Here is a 24,942-nt window from a genome sequence, read left to right as displayed (position 1 = left end):
GTATGGAACTTGAACAAAAATAATATTATCGGTATTTTTGTTACGCCTTTATTTTACTTACTTTCGAACTTCGAAAGACGAAATAGTTCTATATTATAATATCCGAGTCCACAGACCATGCCTGTTTGTTGACTGACGGTGCAGGCGTAGTATCAACTTGGTAATAGTAATATATTCCATGTATTCACTATCTGTTGCTGATACAACAATGTACGACCTCAAAACTGATAATTGCGGCAATTTTCATACCAATTTATATACTTCTAGAGAAGAATAATGTGTAAAACATACTTACGTGCAGGGTTCTCCACTAGGTCTGAAACAGACCGGGCGCTAGCCCATCATTAAAACTTAAGGTATACTGTGTATTTCGTCGGGCGCAGCCCGACGTGCGCGCCGTAGGCGCGCCACCGAACGAGGGGTCTGGGGGAGTCTCCCCCAGAAATTTTTTTTACTTGAAACCGCTTAGATGCGATTTCCTGGCACCCGTAGGCGCGCCACCGAACGAGGGGTCTGGGGGAGTCTCCCCCAGAAATTTTTTTTACTTGAAACCGCTTAGATGCGATTTCCTGGCACCCGAGTGCTTCATATGCCGTTTTAAATGCGCTTCAAGAACGCCATTTCTTACACGAACATTTGTGACGACACCGTAAAACCCGGGCGCAAAACAAACCAGTAACGTACCGGCCGCGTGGCCGGCGAAATTCCGCAAAAACTGCTTTAATATGGTATTATTATTGCAAGGGAGGTAGGGGGATGATAACGGCCAGAAGAGTACCTGATTACTTGCTTTTGCATCCATATGACCTCGTGAATAGACCTAGGTCCTATAATTGTAATCTATTTACAAGTCCAGTCCAGCAAAAAAGTAATCCCCGACACCACATTACAAGTTCCCGCCTTCACACACATGCACAAGTTCTGTAGCGAGATATCAATTGTCCATTCCGTCTATTGCGCAGACCAGCTAACATGGCTAAAAATAGAATTACCACTCCGCATACATTGGATGAATGAAGCAGGCTGTTCTATCAAATGCATTGACCTCCCGCAGCCTCGTCAACTAGTAGTTGCGGGCCTATTTTTAGCATGGCCATGTGGTTATCGTGAGTAACGAAGGAAATTGAAATGAAATGGCCAGTGCCATTGTGCTCACCTCATGTGGTGGAAAGATGGATAAAGAGCATGGTATTGTGTCATGTAGTGTTAGGTTTGATGTAGGTCCAAGCAATTACAATTTCCCCAAAATGGCCAATTTACAGTACATTCGACCTCTGTGACCTTGAAAAGTAGGTCAAATCAAAGAAGACCCGGGTGACACATTGAATGGTTGTTAGAATTAGATGTACCTATGATATAAAATTGGTGCCAATCGGCCAAGTCATTACTAGGAATAATGGCATTTTGAAGAATTTAGGATTTGGCCCCCTCCCTGGAGGCCAAACGGCAAATCAGATCGCACCAAACTTCGGTACCTGAGATCACCTGACCAAGGGGTACATGTGTACTTAATTTGTGATCAATAGTCATTGCAGTTAAGAAACGTGCCATAGTTACGGCCTGACGGCGAATTTACGCCATTTGACCTCTGTGACCTTGACAAGAAGGTCAAATTAAAAACCTGTGTGACATATACTGTATGGTGGTTAGATGTACCCATGATATCAAATTGGTGGCAATCGGGCAAGAAGTTAAGGAATAATCACATTTTTAAGGTTTTTGGATTTTGCCCCCTGGTGGTCAAGTGGTGAATCAAACTGGACCAAACTTCGGTCCCTAAGATCACCTGACTAAGGGGTAAATGTGTACCAAATTTGGTATCAATAGTCATTGCAGTTTAGAAACGTGCCATCGTTACATCCTAACGGCCAATTTACACCATTTGACCTCTGTGACCTTGAAAAGGAGGTCAAATCAAAAACCCGGCGGATATATGATGCACCTTTGCTAGAAGTACCTACCATATTTTTTTCAAAATTTCCTGACTACTATTAAAGGAGATATTGCATATTTTCACTTTTAACGTTTGGCCCCCTGGTGGCCAAACCATGAAACGAATCGGACCGAAACTTGGTCTCTAAGGTGTCATTACATAAGGGTACATGTGTACCAAGTTTCAACTCAATAGCTCTAACAGTTACGAAACGTGCCCTGCTAACGGACGACGGACGACGACGGACGACGACGACGACGACGACGACGACGACGACGACGACGACGACGACGACGACGACGACGACGACGACGACGACGACGACGACGACGACGACGACGACGACGACGACGACGACGACGACGACGACGACGACGACGACGACGACGACGACGACGACGACGACGACGACGACGACGACGACGACGACGACGACGACGACGACGACGACGACGACGACGACGACGACGACGACGACGACGACGACGACGACGACGACGACGACGACGACGACGACGACGACGACGACGACGACGACGACGACGACGACGACGACGACGACGACGACGACGACGACGACGACGACGACGACGACGACGACGACGACGGACGACGGACGCCACGGTATGGGATAAGCTCACCTCTGCTAAGAGGTGAGCTAAAAAGCGAAGACTATGACTATGTTTAATTTATCTCTTTCTAATATTTATTTTAGTTTATTTCAGATACATACAATTTGTATTACAAAGAAGTGGAGAGGCCTGGGTAAACACACAGTGAGCAAGCGATTGGCAGTGCTATGTCATTGTGCTTCTAGCTGGTTGCGAAGGCGAGGCTATCATCAAGTTCCTCATCATCATCTTATAACGGCGGTGCTGCCAAGAGCTTGTCAAAGTTGATGTTGATCTTCCTGTTGCGAAGATTACCCCAAAGTTGACAGGCCTTGGCATAAGGGAACTTATCCACTGCTGGCCCTTCAATGCTTGCCATCAGCAAAGCATTGAGTGTGTCCTGGTGCATTCGGTTCCGCAGTCTGTTCTTAATTAGCTTAAGTTTGCTGAACCCTCTTTCGCAGTCTGAAGAATAAAGTAAAATGCTTTAAATCTAGTCATAGGCAACAGTAGATCACTAATCAAATTGCGTTAAAATGCGTTAAATCTAAGATTTAATCTAGTCGTAGGCCTTTGCAATTATTAAGGAATTAGACCATAATTAGAGCGGTCATTCAAAATGCATGTAATCATAGGTATTATACCTGCTGTAGAAGCTGGAATGATGAGAGCAGCAGCCGCTACTTTAGCCAAGTTGGGGTACACTTCTGATTTAGCCAGAATCTTCAGTGTTTCTGGTAGGGCTCCGTATAGGTCGGGTCTCAAAACCATTGGAGTTCGGAGGTTGAGCCATTCGCTTTGTGTGTCTTCTGCTGATAAATGAAGGCCCTCCTCATACTGGTTGATTAACTCCTGAAATAAAAACGTAACTCTGACTAAGGTAACGGCCTTAAGAAAACTATTATTCTGAGATAGATAGGATCAAATTTGAGTCACTTACCTGTAGTTCGTATTCCCCGAAGTTTGTTTGTTCAGCCTCAAGGATGGTGACGGGATGTAACCTTGGATGTCGTTTAGGGTCACAGTCGAATATTCGGAGTTTATCCATCAAATCCGCCTGGGGGAACCTTTCCTTGATGTTTTCGATTATTGCCTTTATGAATGGATCATGAATCTGAAAGAATATTTATTAATATTTTATAGAAAAGGATCTGCTTTGAACATCCCAATTTAGTGGTAGGACGGAACCGGTTTATAGAATCAAAAACCCTTCTTGCAAAGCATTTCATTTAGTTCATGAACTTACCTGCTTCATATAGTCCTCCATCGACATGGGATGCGTCAGGTTGACATCCGTTGCCTCCTGCAAACGCCGTGTCATCTCCATGATCTCCTTGGTGTACTTCCCCGGTACAGCAAGGGCCGTCTCGAGCTGGCCGACAGTCTCCTCTATCTTTTCACCAATGTCGGTGAATGAGATGTCTCTTTTCTGAAAAACAGAAGGGTAGGTTGACGCATCCACTCCAGTGCAGTATATATAATTAGTGATCTACTGCTGCCCGGGGGCCTAAACGTTACAGATTACAGTCATGTCTGCTCACCTGAAAACGTAACGACAGGTCCCAAATCTTTGGGAGAATGTCGCACATCGTCTGCAACGTGGCAACGAATCTCCAGGCAGATGCCAGCTTCAGCAGCCCAATAGCCTTGGGGTCAGATCTCTCAGATGCCTCCCTGTCCAGACTGATGAGGACCGATGCCAGGATCTGGCGCATTGTGTGGCAGGCATCTTTGTGCGAGCTCCACCTGGTTGTTAGCGCTTGTTTCGGTTTGAGCACTGGGTCCTCGATTGCCTCCTGGAGGAAAATAAAGAAAACGATCATTAATTCTGTAGAGGGCCAGCCTACATTAAAATACCAACGTCAGTAACCGGCAAATTGGGATTATTATTTATCATAATAATAATGTAATGTACGAGTGCCTAATAAATTCTAAAAGTGGTGACTTACTTGAATTGTCCTCAAACCTGCATAGCGTACCGTCGATGCATCATAGAACTGAAACAGCATCTGCAGGAGTTCATTGAACTTTTTTATGTATGGCACCTTCTTCCCGATATCGGACATGGCTAGCGCAAGGCGGTGTGCCACGCAGTGGCAGCTCACAAGCATTGGTGAAAGCTGTAACAGAAACGGATCTTCGTTAAACATCGATAAGACACTATTAATTTTGACGGACAGTAACGAATTTAAGAGAGAACGTTAACCCATCTATTCTGAGAGACAACTTACACGCTTTAGTTGAGTTGCGACACCACTGTTCCTCCCTACCATAACACTGGCCCCGTCACTTCCAAAGCCCGCCAATTTCTTGACATCGAGGCCGACATTATCCTCAAGGAACGCCACTAACTTCCTGGTGATGTTATCTGCGTTCACTGATCTCATCTGAAATATATAAGAACACCAATTGAAGAAAACAATTTTTTTGTTTATTGATTATTGCCGGCGGGGAAGCTATTTTTGAGTGACAGGCCTACCTCCTCTGTCCCAAGTAAAGTTATCTTCGTCTCCCCGGTCGCGTGGTCCAGATACTTGGCATAAATCAACATCTGCTCAATGGTGGTGATGTCGGTGGACTCATCAATCAGGACGGCAAACACAACTGACTTTTTGATGGCTTCTATTTTTTCTTCTTTAATTGCTTGTCCTGAAATATTAATTTAACATAATTAAGACAATGAATGAAGTAGGCCTTAAATAAACAACAAAACGCATATGTCATCGAATGCTCGGAGCTGCCAGTGATTCAGTATAATTATATATGAATTAGGCTGAGCTGATCGTTTCCTCAACTTACCAATACAAATAACCATTTCATGCATGGTCCTCTCTGAGGTGTAATTAGTTACTTTATCAACGTTTAGCGTTTCAAAATAACTACACCCCAGGTCCTTAACCAACGACAGCAAACTCTTGTATTTTGTTGTGTAGGCCGTGTCTTGCTTTACGAGCCAGTACATTGACTTCATGGCTCCAAGGAATGCCGTCTCCTCTACCGTGACTCTCTTTGCAAGGGACGCATTAACCCCTCCGCTCTTCGCGTTGGCCTCTCGCTGGGCTTCAAGTCCAACAGCTACCAGGTGGTGAATGGCTTTGGCATGGTCGTTCAACCTATCCTCCCGGTATGCTGTGGATGCAACTGACGTCCAATAGCGCACCCCAGACTTCGAATTCTGCCCATGCCGGATGCATATTTTGCAAAACATTCCTGCAAAAAAACATGTTCTGTCTATAACTTTTAACGAAATATTCAAACAAAAGGCCCAAATCTAATATGCCGGTTGCTAATTTGATTTCAATAGGACAGGTGTTTGGCGAATTGACATTTCATCAAACAGAGACGGGGGACGCTATTTTAAAACCTGCAAACTTCGACTATAAGGCCTAGCCTATTTCTTTATGTCATGCGCAGACTTCTCCCGAGAATTATCTTTCAAATGAATTAACTAAATATATATAGTAGGCCTACTAGGCCTATTAGATTCACTCAAATATCTGACAGCGACTACTAGGCCTGATTTAGAACTATCGACGATCTTTTCCCGCCACATCGTTGGTGGTTATTTATAGCCTTGTTATATTGACGGGTCAGTCACGTGGTGCTGCTTCGAGCGGGCGAGATGAGGGCGTAGAAATGGTGCTTGTCAATCAATCGGGTCGGGAGTCGGAATAATCTTTAAAATTGTATTTTTTGGGAAAACTAAATATTGTCGCTTACCTTTATCTTCTTTATATTCAAGCCACTTGTATTTACGTAGCCAGCTCGAATCAAATCCAGTGGTCCGATGTCGACTGCCCGTTTTCCGACCCTCATTAGCAGTCACTTGCGAACTAGAACTTGGCCTAGCTGCTTTGGGTACTCTTGGCACGCATACTCTAGGCTCAACAATTACATCACTATCAGGATCATCATCCACCAAAGTCAGATCCTCTGAATCCGGCTCAGTCACAGCTTCCACGTCCACCTGGGTCAATCGAGGGCTACTAGACCGAGCTAGTGGTGGCGAATCGGGGGCTTTTCGTTTTTGAGAAAAAAAACCTCGAATATCCTTCTCTTTGGCCATGATTGAAGAAAACGGAGTAAATATCGATTGATGCTGCACAATTACCAAACTACGAGTGGATGAAGATCACACAGCTTGGCTTCTTATATACAGACCAGGCCCTTTACTGCGGCATCTGGTCGCCAAATGCAGATTCTGATTGGTGAAAATCTAAGTACAAAACAATAATCCTTTACTTGTTTTTATCAACTTATATATGGCGGGAAGGATGGGTTACTCAGTGCAGTCACCATGCATCCCATTAATCCTATACCACCAAAGAATAAACAAAAGGAAATGAAACTTCAAGAACAACACGACTTGTTTGATGTTTGAATTATTTATTTTCAAAAGACTTAATATACTAATGTCTTCATTTTATAGCACTTCGAAGTTGCTTATTTTTGAAGCCATCAGTTATCGTCAATCCGCAGTAGTACCGTCTTCTTAAAATAAACAAATTTGTTTAGAGCGCGGGAAGGCGCACGGCATCACTTTCATTCAGCCAGCGTAATCTGTGAATGCAAATGACGCGCGCGGTCTGGCTGGGATCGGTGACGTCAGTAGAAACAACCAATGGAATGCACGAAGCATATGACTGACAGATCTAATGGCGGCGCTTGGTTTTATTTCCCACATACTAAGTAGGCACCATCGTAGCACCATCGGTCCGTTGGCATTCCTCAAAGGCTCATATCGCATGATCGCGGCACAGAATGTGATAATTGGCTGTTGGGTTATGTGATTTATGGGTTATGGGTCACAAGTACTGAGTGAAGAGAGTAATCGACGATCTTTTCGGTGTTGTATGTTGGGAATGTTTTAACCGGGCGGCAATTTTTTTTCACCGGGCGCTGGATTTTAGGCCGGGCGGTGATGGTCTCACTTGCGTTTAGTCCGGGCGCAGCGCCCGGACTGATGTATTAGTGGAGAACCCTGACGTGGTATTCTTTGTATCAATTTTGCGGTGTTCGTTCAAGTAAGGACCAGTGAATTTTCGAAGTGGAGACTCACTGGTGAGTGACGTCATCAGGCGGCAATTTAAATCGGTGAAAAAATTTTGAAGACAGATAGCGCGCCCTAGTGAGAACAAATTTGAACTTTTTTTATTGGAAATTGATTAAGAAAAAAAAAACTACTATACTGCATACTTCGAAAACATCTAATGATCCTTGCCTGAGATAAGTTAAAATCCTTCACGGGCCCTTGGTCGCAGAAAGTAAGTCAAATCACGACAAATTTTTCGTGACAGGTAGCCTTTGGGTAATACTAAATTTACATGCTGAATTGAGGTTGATAAGGCTTACGGTTACGGAATGTGCCCCTGTGGACCGACTGACCGACAGACAGATACAACTTGAATAGCTATTCTACTAGCTCGCTGACTTAAGCTCTGTACACACTGACAACATTTTGGGAAACATGTTGGCCAACATGTTGTCCAGGTGCGATGTTATCGAAAATGTTGGCAGTGTGTACAGAGCTTTTGTCAGCTGAGCTAAAAACAGCACAAGTACCAAAACACACATTAGTACGCATGGTAAAATGAATCCGTTTGGTTTTAGATGACGCATTTGATCCTGATGCATCTAGATTAAAATCATCTCAATCGATGTTTTTTTTTAATACGGATGTGACCACACTGATCCGGATCATTTAGCATTTAGACGGGAAATATTTGAAACACATTCGGATTCAATCGCATGTGGCTTTTTCCAGTCGTCTAAATGGCCCTTTTTACTGCATGTGGAAAACGAAACGGCCAAGGGCCATTGTGCTCAACGTATAGATATATTTTGTGGTTAGGAATTCATCCTGGTTGAGCAACATGCTACATGCATAGCACAGAGGTCAAATCTAAAACCTGTAGGATATGTGATGTATTCTTGGTGAGAGTACCTACCATGAAAATATCATCGAAAACAAGTAACTAACTAGAGGCCTGGCGGCCTGAAAAGCTACGCTAATGGAATTTAATAGCAAGGAATGAGATGAATGACAAGAAAATATACATGTCTAATGAATTTGGCCCCTAGGGTGGATGACAGTTGTGAAGGTTTTATTTGAACTGCAGTGAATGAAGTAGTTGAGGGGTTCTTTTGTCACATCCGCTCTTCAATACCTTCAGTGCCTTTGCTCCAACTGTGTTTAAGCAGGCCAGCGCAAAACTGCTCTTTCAATACCTTTAGTTTGATACCATTAACGCGACTGCCTTCCTCTAACGGTGTTCAAGTTGTTTAGTGAGTCATAACAGTATATCAGGGTAAACCTACTCTTAACACTTTTAGTTTGATATCCAACACGGATGACACCTTTCGCTGTAACCGTCTCCAAGTAGGTCAGTTGGTAATGAAAATGGGTTAGCACAAACCTACTGTTCATTATCTTTAGTTCGATACCAAACACGACTTCTTTAGCTATACACAATTCCTAAAATTGACCTGCCGCCTATTATCAGTTCTGTAACTAGGAGGAAGTGACGTAGATAGAAGCAGCCTATATAATGACCATAACACAATATGTACTTGGAAGAGCATTATGAAGAGAGAAAAATGATATCAATTCATTGAACAGGCACAACAAACATGCCAGGAAATGGAAACTGAGTAAAGGTAAAGTTTTAGTGTTGATATTGGGCTACTTTATGTATACCATGTGAGTTAAGCCACCATAAACACAGTCATAAATAACACAACAGCAATGGACAGTGTGTGTTGTGTTGTGGTAGTGTACATCTGCATTGTACATGTAGTATCAAGTATGCTGCATGGCTCTGCCACTGATCATGAAAATGTACATGTAGGCCTGGCATAATACTCTAGTTTCGTCTTTCTAAGGTACCTTCCATATATTCATGCCGGTATTTAGGCCTCAGCCCCAAGTTACCATTACAATGGATCATTCAGTTCTATTCAACATCACTGACCAATGTGAATGGCCGAACTGCATGCCGTTTGCACCGGCCGCGACGAGACGGTCAATGCACATGTCCAAGGAAATGTCAGTTTCATTCAAGGGTTTATTCCAAAATCGGCAAATGGGTTGATTCATACAGAGTGTGCCAGAAAAACAATCTTCAACATTTTAATATCTCGTTTAGAAAGCCCCATTTCAGCATCCAGACCTACAACTTGCTGTGGATATCGGATTGACCTACCTCTTATTGAGTCCCAAATTAATTAGTGAAATTAATTCACTACAGAGAAAATTGAATTTTATAAAATTTAAAATTTAGTAGGCCCTGTGCCTTGCTTTTGCCAGACGCGATGTATACGGTTATTTCATGGCTTTATGGCACACGTTGTCACTTTCTTCTATTAAAAACATGTCTAGACATCCTAGGCCTATAAAGGCCTAACGCCGATGATCACTCGCCCACAGACAAACAGTCAATATGGAACAAGAAGAACCCTTGAGAAAACGGCGAAGGAGCTATTCGGTATCCGAGAAAATAGCGTACTTGCGGGACCTTGAGACAGGCTATTGAAGAATGGAACAGTCGAAAGCATGAACGAGTTTGCCGAACATTACAAGATCCCAGTTTTAACGTTGAGAAAGTGGAACCTTGAAGACCTGGAAGAGAAAGAGCGCGAAGGTCGTGGCAAGGACAGGACAGTCAAAGAGCGACTGGTGGGTCGATGGCCGGTAGTAGAGGAGCGTGTTTACCAATGGTACCAGCGGCTGAGGGAGAGGAGGCTGCCTGTCGCGATCCAGGACATACAAGCCAGTGCTACGACGATTTTTGAAGACTGGTGGCATCAGTTGCCGGACGAACAAAGACAAGGCTTCATAGAGTCCAGACATACACAGCACGTTTTCCACGCTTCCGCCGGATGGGTAGAAGCATTCATGAAGAGAAAGAAGATCTCTCTCCGGAAAGTGAATAAGAATACCAGCACTCTGCCGGCTGACGCTGCCCAACGTGTCCAGGTCTTCCGCGACGACGCGACGCAGACTATCGATCAGTTTCAGATTGCCTTGCAATTCCTCTTCAATATGGACCAGACGCTTGCACTGTTCGAGTCTCGTCCTTTGTATACAGCCAACGCCAGGGGAGCCAAGTCGGTTGACGTGCGGACGTCACGATCCAACACCAAGCTGGGTTGTACGGTGACCCTTACCATCACCGCGACGGGAGTAAAGTTACAGGCGCACATCACTTTTCCGAGGACTGGTTTCGTCCGACAACTGGCAGCCCTGCAAGAGGAGGACTTGCCTGCAAACATTATTATAACCTCCTCCGCTACAGGTTGGATGAAGGAGGAGACTGCCAATCATTGGTTAGATGAAGTATTCGAGCCATACATCACCACACAAGATACCGATCAATTTCTTCTCCTCGTGGATAGGTACAGAGTGCACCGCACGGAGAATTTCGGTCTCCGAGTGACAGAATTGGGAGGCATCCTCAATTTTATCCCGGCATGCTGTACGTCTCTGGCACAACCCCTCGATGTTGCTGTGATGAAATCCTTTAAGAACAATTTGCGGAAGACATGGAAAGCCTGGGAAAATGACAACACCCAAGATGACGGGACCTGTGAACGTATTGGGCTGCGTGAGGTAGTTAATATCGTGAGTGAGGCTTGGGAAGCTGTACCTCCGCAAGTAATTGAGAGTGGATTCGAGTCGGCCTTGTTCAGGGCAGCCCCAATTGACGCCGGACCACTGCAGGAGGAGGAAATTGGGCTTGAGTTTGTCAACATTCTGGAGGAGGAAATAGAAATGGACTGAATTTATTGCGACTCAGCATTGGTGGTACGGATTTTTCCGATTCGAAGGTGAACATTTTTTTGAACCATCCTGTACGTATAATGACACTTTCCTTCAACTGAATCAGTCGATAGGCCTGATCACCAAATGGATATTCATTTCATGTTTCGTCATATTAGGCCTTTTAGCACGGTGCGGGTTCGAACCGGATCGAGGAAGGTTTGCTTATTTTTTGCACGCTGATAGAAACTGGCCACAATGACCAAAGGCTCATTTGTGCGTGTAGAAAATATCCGAACCTTCCTCGATCCGTTTCGAACCCGCACCATGTAAAAAGGCCTTTTGACTATGGACAATCTGATCAATTACGCGACCCGTCGAGAAATGTGTCAATTACACCGATGAACTTCATTATACTCCCCTGCCTTGCCCGGCGCCATCCAATCATGTTCCAGATGGTGTTTGCCCTGTATGTTGTACGCGGGCTAACCTGGGCTTAATGAAGGAAGGTACCTTAGAAAGACGAAACTAGAGTATATTTTCTGTGGTGTGGTGGTAGGCTATGGCTAATATACTATAGGCTATGTACTGTGTACATAATGCCATTATTGTATTTAATGAAAACATGTAGCCTTATGATCATGATGCAATGGCAGGCAGCTATGATGTAGGATACTCTTTCTTTGGCCATGGCCCATGGCCATGGGCCTGCAGGGAGAATAATGATAGCCAGATATCACAGCCCGGGATCACAGCACATGAGGCATGAGAGGCTGACCACATTTGTCATGTCTGCATGAAAAATGTTTGGGCAAGTCACAATTTAAAAAATTAACAAGACAAAATGATGTCCATTGCCTATTTCAAGTTTTATTATTAAATGAGATCCAAATGCCGTCATATCACATGCAACATACATCCATGGCATAGTAATTCTTTTCACAAAGTACCTGTTTCACTCAAAATGATACAATCATGTTTCAGTTTGGAACAACCGCTGTCTAACGTTACAAACAAGTGACCACGAATAAACCAGGTTTGCCGAAATGGATATGGATAATACATCAACAAACTCTCAAGATCACAGCTATTCCAATCCAGCAGGAAATGTTATGAAGGTACATTTGTAATACAGTCAATATAGAGCAGTATACTACCCAAACTACTAGTACTATATCTGTACTATTTACTTATAATATTGTCAAGATATATAATGCATTTCAAAAAGCACTGATTGTATATATCAATCTCTTTGAAATGCATTTAATTGAGAGGAGCTAAATGAAATACTGAGTACTCTTGGCGTAAATTACAGAAACAAACCATGTAATCAAATGTTTCTTTGAACAAGTAAGTTCACACAATTGCTTGTTTTGCCAAGAATCTTAACAGTTTGACGAAAATTATTAAGATTGTTATTAACTGGGGATTATTCTTGTCTTCAGCAACCTCCCAAGAGTCACAGATACTGCTGTGTACCTCACTGCACCAGTCGTGGTTACAACAAAGATGATGAGCATGGTGAAAAATTGCACCACTTCAGATTTCCAGATTTTTTGGTGCAAATACTAGTAGTACAACTGTATTGATGCTTTCTCTTTTTCTGTATCTATCATCCTTGAAAATACATACTACTAATGTCATTGGCATTAAAATAGTTTTGTAATTTTTTTACCTAAAACTAATCCATTACTTCCATTTGGAACTGTAGCTCCTCTGATGAGTCGAACTCTATCATGTCCTCTGACATCACGGTTGTCATCCATGACAAGCATTCCCTGTCATGACAAGACATTGGACATCGACATTTGTAGCACTTCTGGCAATCAGACTCTGGTGACATGGTCCCATCATTGTCTGGATGCTCTGGAGATCCTCCCATTGGATTTTCATTGGAATCATGAATCCTGTGTTTATCATGTAACACCCCATGAAATACAGGGGATTCATGATCCAATGAGAATGAATCATGCATCTCGTGTTTTTCATGTGAGACAGCATGAAATACAGGAGATTCATGATTCAATGAGAATGAATCATGCATCTCGTGTTTTTCATGTGAGACAGCATGAAATACAGGAGATTCATGATTCAATGAGAATAAATCATGCATCTCGTGTTTTTCATGTAAGACAGCATGAAATACAGGAGATTCATGATCCAATGAAAAAGGATCACCAGCATCATCCAGCAATGAGGGATCAATGCACTCAAAATCAGATTCAGCTGGCATGACTGGTATTATGTCGCTGCATGCAGGGCTTACGGATGGTACTGGTGGTGCATCAGGCCTAGGGGTACTTGTCATTGGTGGCGGTGGAATCCCACGGTCAATCCCGATTGGTGATGATGTGGCAATGTGGTATCATCACTGTGGACACTTGATGGTGGCAGTGTGGTGTCATCAATATGGACGATTGATGGTGGCAGTGTGGTGTCATCACTGTGGACACTTGAGTCCATCTTCTAGCCTGCAATTAAGATAAATGTGTATTTAGTTTGTTGCAGCATTGGTGTTTGGAATGTTGCACTTTCATGACTTTTTTTAAAAATCATGCAATAATTGAACATTGCAACTAAATCATAAGGCCCATGACTCCCAGGCCTACACTCTGGCAATGCAAATAAAACTAGGCGTAGGCCTACAGTTTAAAATTGACTTGGCCTGAGGACTTGGGGTCAATGTGACTGACAACCACTCAAAAAAAACCCCACCATAACCAAGCAAATCATAGTGGGTTAGGGCAACACAAAGTCAAAGGCATCTCCTACATATTTCTGGCCCAAACTCATAAGGCCTAGCCAGCCTAGAATAGAAACAACTACAGGGGCTCTCTACAATTGAATTAGATTAAATTCATCAAGTCTATGTCAGAATCCAATGCATGCAATGCATGGCTTCAGCCAGCTTCCTCATCACATGGCCCAAACATCATCAGACAGTTGCATTGCCCTCATTATTTGATTGGTCAATTATTATCACTTATCATGTTCACTGACATGAAACCCATTAATTCCCCTACTTTCTGTGGCAAGACTAGCCCAACACCACGCACAATAGAGTTATTTGGATCAATTTCAGTGATAGCTATTGTTCAATACTCTACACGCTACACACAATGCAGGTTGCTGACCTACCTGCCTCACTCTGCATCACTTCCTGTGGTTCTGCTACTAGATGGCAGTGTATTTTAGGAATTGTGTATAACAGTCTTTAAAGTAGGGCAGAAGGTCACAAAAGTATGTCAGTGCAAATCTCTCCTTCATTACCTTGAGTTTAGATTAGTTCTTGTGACACTGCCCTATTCCCTCCCATAAGGCTACAATGCAGTCTCTAGATGGTGACATGAGGCATGATGCCGTCTCTAACATCACCCCCTCTACTCTCATATCAATCAGGCTACAATGTTGTCTCTTACTTGATTGTGACATGAGGCATGATGCTGTCTCTTTCATCACCCGCTTCTCTTATATCAATCAGGCTACAACGAAGTCTTACTTGACTGTGACATCAGGCATGATAACGTCTCATACAGCACGCTCTTCTCTTATATCGATCAAGCTACAATGTGGTAACTTACTTGATTGTGACATCACCCTCTTGTCTCATATCATTCAGGCGACAATGCGGTCTCTTACTTGATTGTGACATGAGGCATGATGACGTCACTTACATCACCATACCCCTTGCCTCACCTCTTCTGAAAAGGTGCTTGACTTTCAGTTGCAAGTTGCGGGAAATTTTCATGTAGAAACAATTTGGTTTCCTGGTATCAAATGATCAGATGCAGTACGTCTTTACACTGGCAGATCAACTAAACATAAAGGACTCCAACTGCGCCATGGATAATTTATTTTCTGAGGCATTTCCCTCTCTCTCTCGACCCACTAGTATAAGGGTTAAAGGTCACATGTTCAAGAGTTTAGGTTTAATAGGCAAGCATTATTTTTATATTATAATAAATAAAAGTTCAGAGATGCCTATTCAATTTCAAGGCTTCTTTATTCAATCAACTTGTATAATACAGTAAAACAAGACCAAAACGTGAAGCACAAATCAGCTAAGATACAGCGTCTTCTTTCCCGATCCTGTCAATCTCATGGCTGACTGGTTGATTGGTTTTGTGTCACCAGTTCCACAGCATGCACAGCAACACCACTTTGCCAGTGGAGACCACCGGAATGACTCGAAGATTAAAGACTGCATCATCCTGTAAACATGAGAAAAAATATCACTTTGTAAAAAAACACCATCAAAATAAGGTATTTATTATCAACATTCCCGATTATTATATTAATGTTACAAAAACAATGAGTAGTCTGTGCTGATATGCAAAAACCGTGAGAGGATATACAACCCTGTATGGCTTGCTGTTCATGTTGGTTGTAAGGTAAAACATAAATGCACAAAAAAACATCAAAACTTTTGTAAACAAGCGGCCCAAGGGCCTGGCGCTCAGCTGGATGACCTTATAACAAAGGACTGAGGGTATAAAGTAGTAAATATCGGCTTTATACTACTGTTTGAAGGTCAAGAGAACACGTTATACCACTAAAATTTCCAATGCAGAGCTGCCAGCTGGATGAAATATGATTGAACTAATCAGCCATGGTATGTAAATATTACAGGAGGAAACGGAAGATATCCCTAGTTCAGTATGTTGTATCGGTAGCTTTACAGAAAAGAAGTGTCAGGGGATGAGACTTCTCCATGGACAACTGTGGTATGTCCAGGCTGGGTTGTACAGCACAAGGATACAAAATGATGTCTGTAATTGAGAGGTATCCTGATTTAACAGAGGTCAAAGTAAATAGAAATTACCAGTTTGGGACTAACACCACTGTCTTTTTTTTTTAATAAGGTAGAGATTACAGGAGTCAACAAAATTAATTTCATTGAGAGAAATTGACCTGTCCTGCAGGTGATTGGAATTTACAATACAAAGGGTCGTTTTTCATGACATTGTGCTCTACTGCGTATCCCTAGTGAGTCGATCTGGAACCAATCTATCCTTGGCGCAGACAGGTTCAAATTGGCTATATCTTGAATAGATTGAATTGCGATGAAAATCTAATGCAATAAAGGAGCAATATCGAAGAGACAAATTAATCAAACCAATTGTCCACAGACTCGGACTCTGAAATGGCATGATGTGTGCGTGCATATAAAAGTATATCAATTGGTCCCATAGAGATGATGAGGCAATGTCAATATGCCTTGTTCCTTAGTCAGCAATATGCCCCTTTTTATACGGAGAAGAAGGAGAACCCAGATAGGCCTTCACATGTCGGCTTCCAAATGGCTCGAACCAACTGTACTATCACTACTATAAATTTAAAATGTGTGCTCCTCCTACATGTAGCAATGTCTCGGCCACAAAGGCACTTAGTCGACAGGCAAGCCAGAAGTTCAGCACCGTGAGCAGCTCCTTGGTAAGGCTATGTCAGGTTCCGCGCGCCTCTTCAGATACATCTCAAGTATTGAAAGCTGTGGTGAGCTGAGCACATAAAAAGACCATGGTCACCTTAATTTGAAAATCCCTTCATAATCAAGGGCTACCTCTGACTAAAACAGCACAATAGACCACCAATTTGACCCCAGCTCCTAACTGCGGGAAAACCCAAGTCCAGCAACCAAAAGTACCAAAAATACATTTTTGTTTACATTTGAACTGCACACATGCGTTTGTTTACAATTTCATTTCCCGCGAAATCTCGAAAATCAGGTGACCTGCAATCGTGGATTGAAAATAACATTAACCTGGGTTCAGCAGATCAGCAGGTATACCGGCTGTTCCAATCATCCCCCTACAGCCAGCTGTTCAAAAGGTAATGTTATTCACCCCACAGGGAGTGCAGGTAATTGATTAAGCCCCTGCATAACTTAACAGCAATGGCTTGGCTTCTGTGAGTGGTAAGGAGAATTGACAGTTTTTTTATGGGAGTAACATTATTGTGTTGCTTAAAACGTCTACTTTTTACTCATGTAAGAATCGTAGTACTAATAATAACTTCAACTTATTTTCCGGTTATGATAACACAACACACATCTTAATGATCATGATCTCACAACCTGACCACATTATATCAATCCGCCCCGACGATCGACACATTCATTCGATTCGATAACACTCGATAAAGTTTGATAAATAAACTAGAACTGAGATTTCACAGGAGCACCTGTGAATTCATGACTCCAGGGTTGTTTTGAGGGCGATATCGTAAGAGTTGGTCTTGAGTATGGGGTTGGGACCTGAAGTGAAGGTCCGTGTGAGGCACCTGGGGAGAGAAGACTAGTTGAACGATGGATCTGACACGGACACTACTATTGATCTCACCATTTAATTACAAACACGTGAAAACAGATCATATCATATTCCTTGGCATAAATTAAAATAGGAGTGCGGGAACAAGGTTTTTTAGCAGGAGGAAAGCGAGAACATTTTGCGCCGTCGTATTCCGATTTGACTGGTTAGTGGTGAAATCTACTTTTAATTTTGCAAATTAACATATTCGTTTTCCTAGTTCTAACGTTGTCTGAATTAAAGATACTTTCCCAATGCTTGACTGGTCTGGCAAGAGGCATTGCCAGGAAAACGTGACGTCATTTTTGCCATTCTTCTTACCGCACACCCTCCCTCTCCGTAAAACTTCCTTACATGGTGTGAAGTGGGAGGGCGCACAATGGGAACCACACTGCCGCGATGTTAATAGTTTCTATTTATAGAATTCAGCGGCAGATATTTTAAGCACTGAAAAAGTAGATCAACTCGCCCAATCTCAATGGATTTTACCCAGGAATGTTTTCAAGGCGAGAGAAACATCTGATTTAAGTTCTGCGCTTATTAGATTTCGTGTTCATGCCGAAGATTGGCCTAAAACGTGGAAGAAAAGAGTGCATTATCCGATTTATCGAATGTTGGAGAGGTCACGTGACTGATTGGACGAGAAACCTGAACAAAGTTTTCGTGCTTTTAGCTGTCAACATCAATGGCTATAATATACTCCTGCAGAATAGTAGAACTAATAGAACTAATTTCCGAAGTTTTCAATAGTTTGAACACAAATCAGAACATCACCCATCAGCTGGACTTAGATCTGCATAAATTACGATAAATAATGAGGTCATCGCTTCAATTTCGCAACGAAAGTTGACTCCATTCGAAGGTTGTTTTGACCAAATTCCGTTGAACTCATCGTTATGAGCGCATTTGAACACATTCTCGTTGATCTTTTCTATAAACGTGTGAAGTTTCGTACCAAAATACGTTTCCGTAAAGGCTTAAAAAAGAAAATTTGTCACTTACAAAATCATCGCTCCGGTAGAAATAAAAAGGTCACCGCCATTTTCTTGATGATAGTACTCCAGGTAACCTCGGCGGGAAATTTAAAGCGGAATCATCCGGGGTCAAATAACAGTTTTGCTCACTACCGCCAACTGGTGATATAAATCGACACTAATCGATTTTATATCAAAACTTCTGTATCATGAAGACCTTTTCAACTTTATTTCAAGCTTTTATCTGCTGGAATAGAGCGTCAAAAAATTGTTTTTTCATTTACACATTTTGCCCCCTGGGGAGCTGAATTTGAGTCGAATCGCCCAAATTTTTTTCCGTAAGCAACATTTTCTGCGGTGTTAATAAGCAAGACTAGATTTGAAGTGCCTCGGTTGTATGATTACAAAATTCTTAACTTTGTCTACAGATGGCTAGATGGAAGGATGGCAGGATGGATGGAAGGATGGACACCAATCGAATAGCTATTTGACTAGCTCCGCTGACTTTGTCAGCTGAGCTAAAAACTAGTGAACTGGTGGGGGGGGGGGGGGTAAAATAAAGTTAATAAATTTGAAAAAGTTCACCCTTATTTACTAACGCTCACCTTGGTAGAGTTTGGACACATGGCTTGCAATGCATACTTAACTTCCCTGCACATATGTTGCAGTGTATTGCATTTGTTCATGTACCGGTATCGGGTATGTAAATGTCATGTATGGTAAAAATGTAGGCCCAGCTCATGCAGTTCCTCACGGTTTTCCGTATGGCGTATTACAGGGCTGCTTACCCTAAAAAAAAAATTGTGTGTAAGATTTCCAAAAAATGTGTGTATTTTCCCTAAAAATTGTGTAGACATAAGTAATTTTATGTGTAAGATTACTAACAAAATGTGTAGAAATAAACAACAATGTGATGTACTAATTTCAACAGTTTATTATCAAAATTTAATCCTTGTACATCACTACAATAAGCAGATCATAGTTTTGAGATTCATGTAAAATCAAGAAGGAATCATCCCCACGGAAAACATTTGAAACCAAGAAGCATGTTTATGTCAATGCATGTAGGCCTACATAGCACACGCCACAGGATCACTGACATACGCTCAAGCGTTCAACATGGTGCCATTCAAGCCAAGAATTTTCAAACATCATGCTGTAAAAAAAGAATCTTGACTGATATTCGCTTCTGCACATAATATGCACTTGACCTGGGGTGTTATGGATGGCATGATTCCATTTAGAAATCGGGAAATCCAGATTATCGGTGACTGCGTACCTGTCACATTGCTGCGAATACCGCGCTCGGCGATAATGGCGGACTCGGGATTGTTCGGCGGTCAGTCAGTGAAGTTCGGAGCGCGCCAAATGAGGCTGAGTACATGGAGTAACCATGGAGAAAGCACGCGGGCACAGGAAACTCCGGCAGGTCGGCATTACTTGTAAGGGTCGGAGGGAGGGGGCTGAATCAAAAGAGTGGGGGGCACGGGGTGGGTTATGTACAAATCACAAAAAAAACGCGTAGAACACACTTTATAGAAACGTATTCTGACATTTATTTAGCGTATTTTGAGGAAAAATAATTACGTACAAACATGGAGAAAAAACGTAGAGCGTAGAAACCAATTCTGTCTACGTATAAAATACGCAAATTACGTACAAGTACGAAGCCCTGCGTATTAGCATAGACTGAGAATGGCAGTTTTATTGTTCGTTAAAAATACCTCGCAATTCCAGCAGACTACTTCGTTGCTATTATTTGTGTACTCTGACCAGCGTCACTATCAAAGGTCTACGATATCATTGTTATTTTGACAAGAAACATGAGAAAACGTCAACTTCTTGTGAAGCGGTCCGCCATGTTTGTGCATCTATCAAGCATTAGGGTTTGTTTTGATTACATCGCTGATGTTTATAAATACAAAGAGGCTATTCTTATAACAAAGTTTTGTCTGGATTTCAAAGTCATTCTCCTGTAGTTGTTATATCTATGTGTAATAGATAATTGTGAAGTATTACGATTATTTCATTCTGATGATTGGGAAGAATTTTTTGCAACACCGTTTTGTGTATAAAATGTACTATGGCGTTCATGTGTGTTTTGATCTTCGACTTCGACTCAATGACTGAGCAAATTTAACGAGACAGAAAGCCAAAAACGGTAACACTTCCTATGTAAACAAGCTACGGGAATCATTCTATACCATGACTTTTCAAATAACAGTTGTCATGGCCAATTGTACCTCGCAAATCAAGAGAAAATGTAAACAACACGCTGTTTTCGGCATCAAAATGTTGAAAATAAACAAATGACAGCACCTCCATGACACTGACACTTCACTTATTAGATACAATCCCAATTTACAGGCAACAACACCATTTTAGCAACCGAAAAAAAGAATCTTACTCACCTTCTTCACGAAAGACAAACCGACGTCCGGCCCGCGCATGAGGTTCTGTCCCTTCTGAAGCCGTGTATCAATCAGCCTTTACTTCCAAAATTCATACTCTAAATTCATAATAAACAACGGCAAGTTTTGTTTCACTTCTATTTTATTCAGAATTTTATTCGTTGAATCGATAATAGATCCGATAAAAACATATTTTTATTTTTCATGCGTAGCATCCAGCCCTTCGAAATATATACCTATATTTTACTCTCAATACTGAGCAACACGTATTAGAAAAATAGAGAGAAAGAAAATAGCATCGCAAAGCGAGCATAATCCCTCAGCCTATTAAAGTTGAAGGTGATCGATAATGGTGAAGTTGGCTTGGTGGAGAGGCTAGTTTGCATATGGAAATTAAAATTGTGGAAACCTATTTTGAGCCGGTTTTCGAAAGGAACCTTCCTCTAGTCACCCCAACGTACATACCAAAAATGAATTTGATCGGACGAACGGTTCTCCTCGAAATTGACGGAAACCGATTTCAAGCACGCCGCCCTGGTGGCCATATTGATAATCGGAACGAGCCCGTTTTCGAAAGGAACCTTCCTCTAGTCACCCTCAACGCTGCACACCGCCCTGGTGTCCATATTGAGAATCAGAACGAGCCGGTTTTTGAAAGGAACCTTCCTCTAGTCACCCCCAACGTACATACCAAAAATGAATTTGATCAGACGAACGGTTCTCCTCGATATTGACGGAAACCAATTTCAAACACGCTGCCCTGGTGGCCATATTGATAATCAGAACAAGCCCGTTTTCGAAAGGAACCTTCCTCTAGTCACTGGGCTGAGGGGCAAAAACTGCCTACCTGTGGGTTGAAAAGGGCCGGTCCAATTATTTTAAGAATTTTCAATGAAAATATTTTGATGACAGCTTCATTAATGTCACTGTAGTGTACACAATGCATGCTGTACATCTCTGTTCACATTTACAAGCCTCATTTTGACCTCTTGGCCTTGGTCTGTCTCATATTCCAAGTGCTCAGCTGATGCATATCGTAATTTGCCAATATCAGAAATGAGATCTACTATGTATCAACTGCTGTGCTCTCAAAATATATTGAAAGGCAAAATATTTGCCTACCTACCTACCCTACTACTACCCTAAAAGCTTGGGTAGGGTTACTGTAAGCAGACATTAATTTCTGCCGGAAATAGTCCAAACACATATACAGTACAACCTCTCTATCCGAGATGTCCTTAATAGGGAGGTTTTGCCATAATTGTCCAAAAAGTGGATTCATGTGACGTATGAACATGGGGGTCGTGAAGCCTATGTGAAGCCTATATTCCATTTACATGTAGTTTTAATTATCAACTACTTTAAATAATTTGATACCATTTACATGCGTAATCGAAATTACTATATTGTAATACCTTATAGCATTTCTATTGGAAGTAAAAAATATTAATTTGCCAACATTGATATAAGCAGGTTGTGTTCGTATGCTACATACTACATAGACAGCGTACATCATAAATTAGTTGTTTAAAAGCATTTGATTGAGCTACTACACATCAAGCTTAGAGCACAAGGGGAAAAACAACTCAATTGACTGCAATTAATGTTACAATATACAGTACCTTGGCATTGTGATGCACAGGGAAGATAATTAAACGAAACATTTGGTTTTAATTAGGAGAGCAACGGATATTGAATCACTCCACCCTCTAATTAACTTAAAACAGTGTCTTATTATGTTCATTAATTACGCAAACTTCACACCTGTTAGGTCTAATCGACTACCTAAGTGAACACAAAAGGCCATTGTTTTTGTTTACTATCTGTAATTGCTAGGTGATTGGACCAAAAAGTCTCCCTGGCCATGTCCGTAATTTCAAGTAGAGGTGTCGGCCCTACAGAGGTTTTGGTTGAAGGAAATAACTAAGAAAAAAATGGGACTGAACAAACATGTCCGTAATACAGGGAGTGCGCCTGGCAAAGGCATCTGTAAGGGGAGGTTATACTGTATTTTCATCCTACAAGAGATTTGTGAATAAAAAATATTTGCCTATTACCTACCCTACTTGAAAAGCTTGGGTAGGGTTACTGCAAACAGACACATAATTTGGGCGAGCCTGACATACAGTGTCTAATTGTGTTCATTAATTACGAAAACTTCACATATGTTAGGTGTAATCGACGACCTATGTGAACACGGAAAGGCCTTTTTTTTAATGTCCGTAATTGCGAGGTGATTGGACCAAAAAGTCACCATGGCTATGTCCGTAATTTCAAGTAGAGAGGTGTCCACAGTACAGAGGTTTTGGTTAAAGGAAATAACTTAGACAAAAATTGGGACTGAACGAACATGCCCGTAATACAGGGAGTCCGCCTGGCCGAGGTGAGGTTATACTGTACTTTCATCCTCCAAGAGATTTGTGAACAAAATATTTGCCTACTTACCTACCCTACTTGAAAAGCTTTGGTAGGGTTACTGAAAACAGACATATAATTTGGGCCAGCCTGACATACACTGCCCTACTCGTATTGTATAGACTAACCGTTACGGGGAACCATTAGCACATTTATTCAAACCAAAGTTGTAAAACTTCCTCAATTCGCAGGACAGTGGCCAGAGGCTAGATTGGAATATTGGAAGGCCTGCCTCATTCTTGTAAAGAAGGCTGGCTTTCGAGACCAATTCGCAAATGCAAGACAGGGGAAAGGATATGGTATTACTATATCAAGCACTAAAAACATAGATTTGACTAATCAACTGTTTGATGAAGACAATTCTTAGTTCACCATAACTTACTTGCTTGTCTTGATTCCAAGGATTGTAGGTTAAGTGGTAAATGCCTAAGCACCAAAGATTTGTAATGGCCATCCATTGATTGAAGAAACCTGTAATGAAAGTGAAAAGGCTAGAAGCCATTGTGCTCACCGTATAGATATTTGCTGGTTAAGAAACATGCTCTGGAGACAAATGGAGTGACCTATAATATTGTAATTGGTGGTTAGATGTACCCATCATTTCAGTTTGGTGGCAGTCGGGCAAGTAGTAAAGCAATAATCACATTTTAAGGTTTTCAGATTTGGGCCCCTGCTGGGCAAGCAGAGAATCAAACCGAATCAAACTTATGCCCTTGAGATCGCCTGACAATAGATACCGTACATGTGTGCCAAATTTGAGACCAATGGTCACTGCTTTTAAGAAAGTGCCATACTATAGCCTAACAACCAATTTACACCATTTGACCTCTGTCACCTTGAAAAGTAGGTCAAATTATAATCAGTATGACAGGTGATGTATCCTTGCTTGGAAAACCTACCAAAAATATTATTGAAAACCAGTCAATAATAAGCAAGATATTGCACTTTCTACCTTTTCTGTGTTGGCCTCCTGGTGACCAAGTCGAGAATCATACAGGACCGAAAATTCAGTGTCAGAGCCGGAGGTTATCTGACCTAGAGTGTCATATGTACCAAGTTTTAAGTTGTCAGCTTGAGCGGTTAAGAAACGTGCCGTTTTTAAACTCAAACGGCCAATTTATGCCATTTCACCTCAGTCACCTTAAAAAGTATGTTGAATCAAAAACTCATAAGACTTGTTTTGTAGCCTTGCTTAGAGTTCCTTCCTTGAAAATATCATCGAAAACATCGCATTAATGAAAAGGCCACTTGGTGGTTTTAGGAACATATGAGGTGAGGTGGGGCCTGGTGCTTTACAATGGTCAAATGAACCGACTGTTGTCTGGACATTGATGAAGTGGATGCAGCCAAATGTTTGTGATGGTCTTTTTTGTATGTGAAGAAAAGAAGATAAAGAGTTGGTTAACAAAATGAACTTTATTGGTGCGGCAGATATTTGATGCCTTTCGGCAGATATTTGAAGCCTTTCGGCAGATATTTGATGCCTTGCGGCAGATATTTGTTGCCTTGCGGCAGATATTTGATAATGCTCTCCG

The 24,942-nt window shown here is 41.9% G+C and overlaps 2 protein-coding genes and 1 long non-coding RNA gene across 5 annotated transcripts in view; 1 reads left to right on the top strand and 2 right to left on the bottom strand.

Annotated features, from left to right (window-relative positions):
• Window positions 1–24,942, bottom strand: part of LOC135489273 (DNA replication complex GINS protein SLD5-like) — a 249,221-nt gene that overhangs the window by 58,294 nt on the left and 165,985 nt on the right. For both annotated transcript variants that reach the window (XM_064774554.1, XM_064774555.1), the window contains exon 5: window positions 23,790–23,878. In XM_064774554.1, coding sequence (XP_064630624.1) covers window positions 23,790–23,878 — 89 coding nt within the window. The remainder of the gene's footprint in view (window positions 1–23,789; window positions 23,879–24,942) is intronic.
• Window positions 1–24,942, bottom strand: part of LOC135489277 (uncharacterized) — a 253,966-nt gene that overhangs the window by 190,347 nt on the left and 38,677 nt on the right. The gene's annotated exons all lie outside the window — the stretch shown is intronic.
• Window positions 9,161–12,977, top strand: LOC135489279 (uncharacterized). Its single transcript, XR_010447128.1, has 3 exons — window positions 9,161–9,201; window positions 12,287–12,420; window positions 12,748–12,977. It is a non-coding gene; the product is annotated as an uncharacterized LOC135489279 (long non-coding RNA).

Source organism: Lineus longissimus, chromosome 6 (genome assembly GCF_910592395.1).
Source record: "Lineus longissimus chromosome 6, tnLinLong1.2, whole genome shotgun sequence".
Classification (NCBI taxonomy): domain Eukaryota; kingdom Metazoa; phylum Nemertea; class Pilidiophora; order Heteronemertea; family Lineidae; genus Lineus; species Lineus longissimus.
The sequence above is the reverse complement of the archived record's forward strand: the minus strand, read 5'-3'. Positions and strand labels throughout refer to the sequence as shown.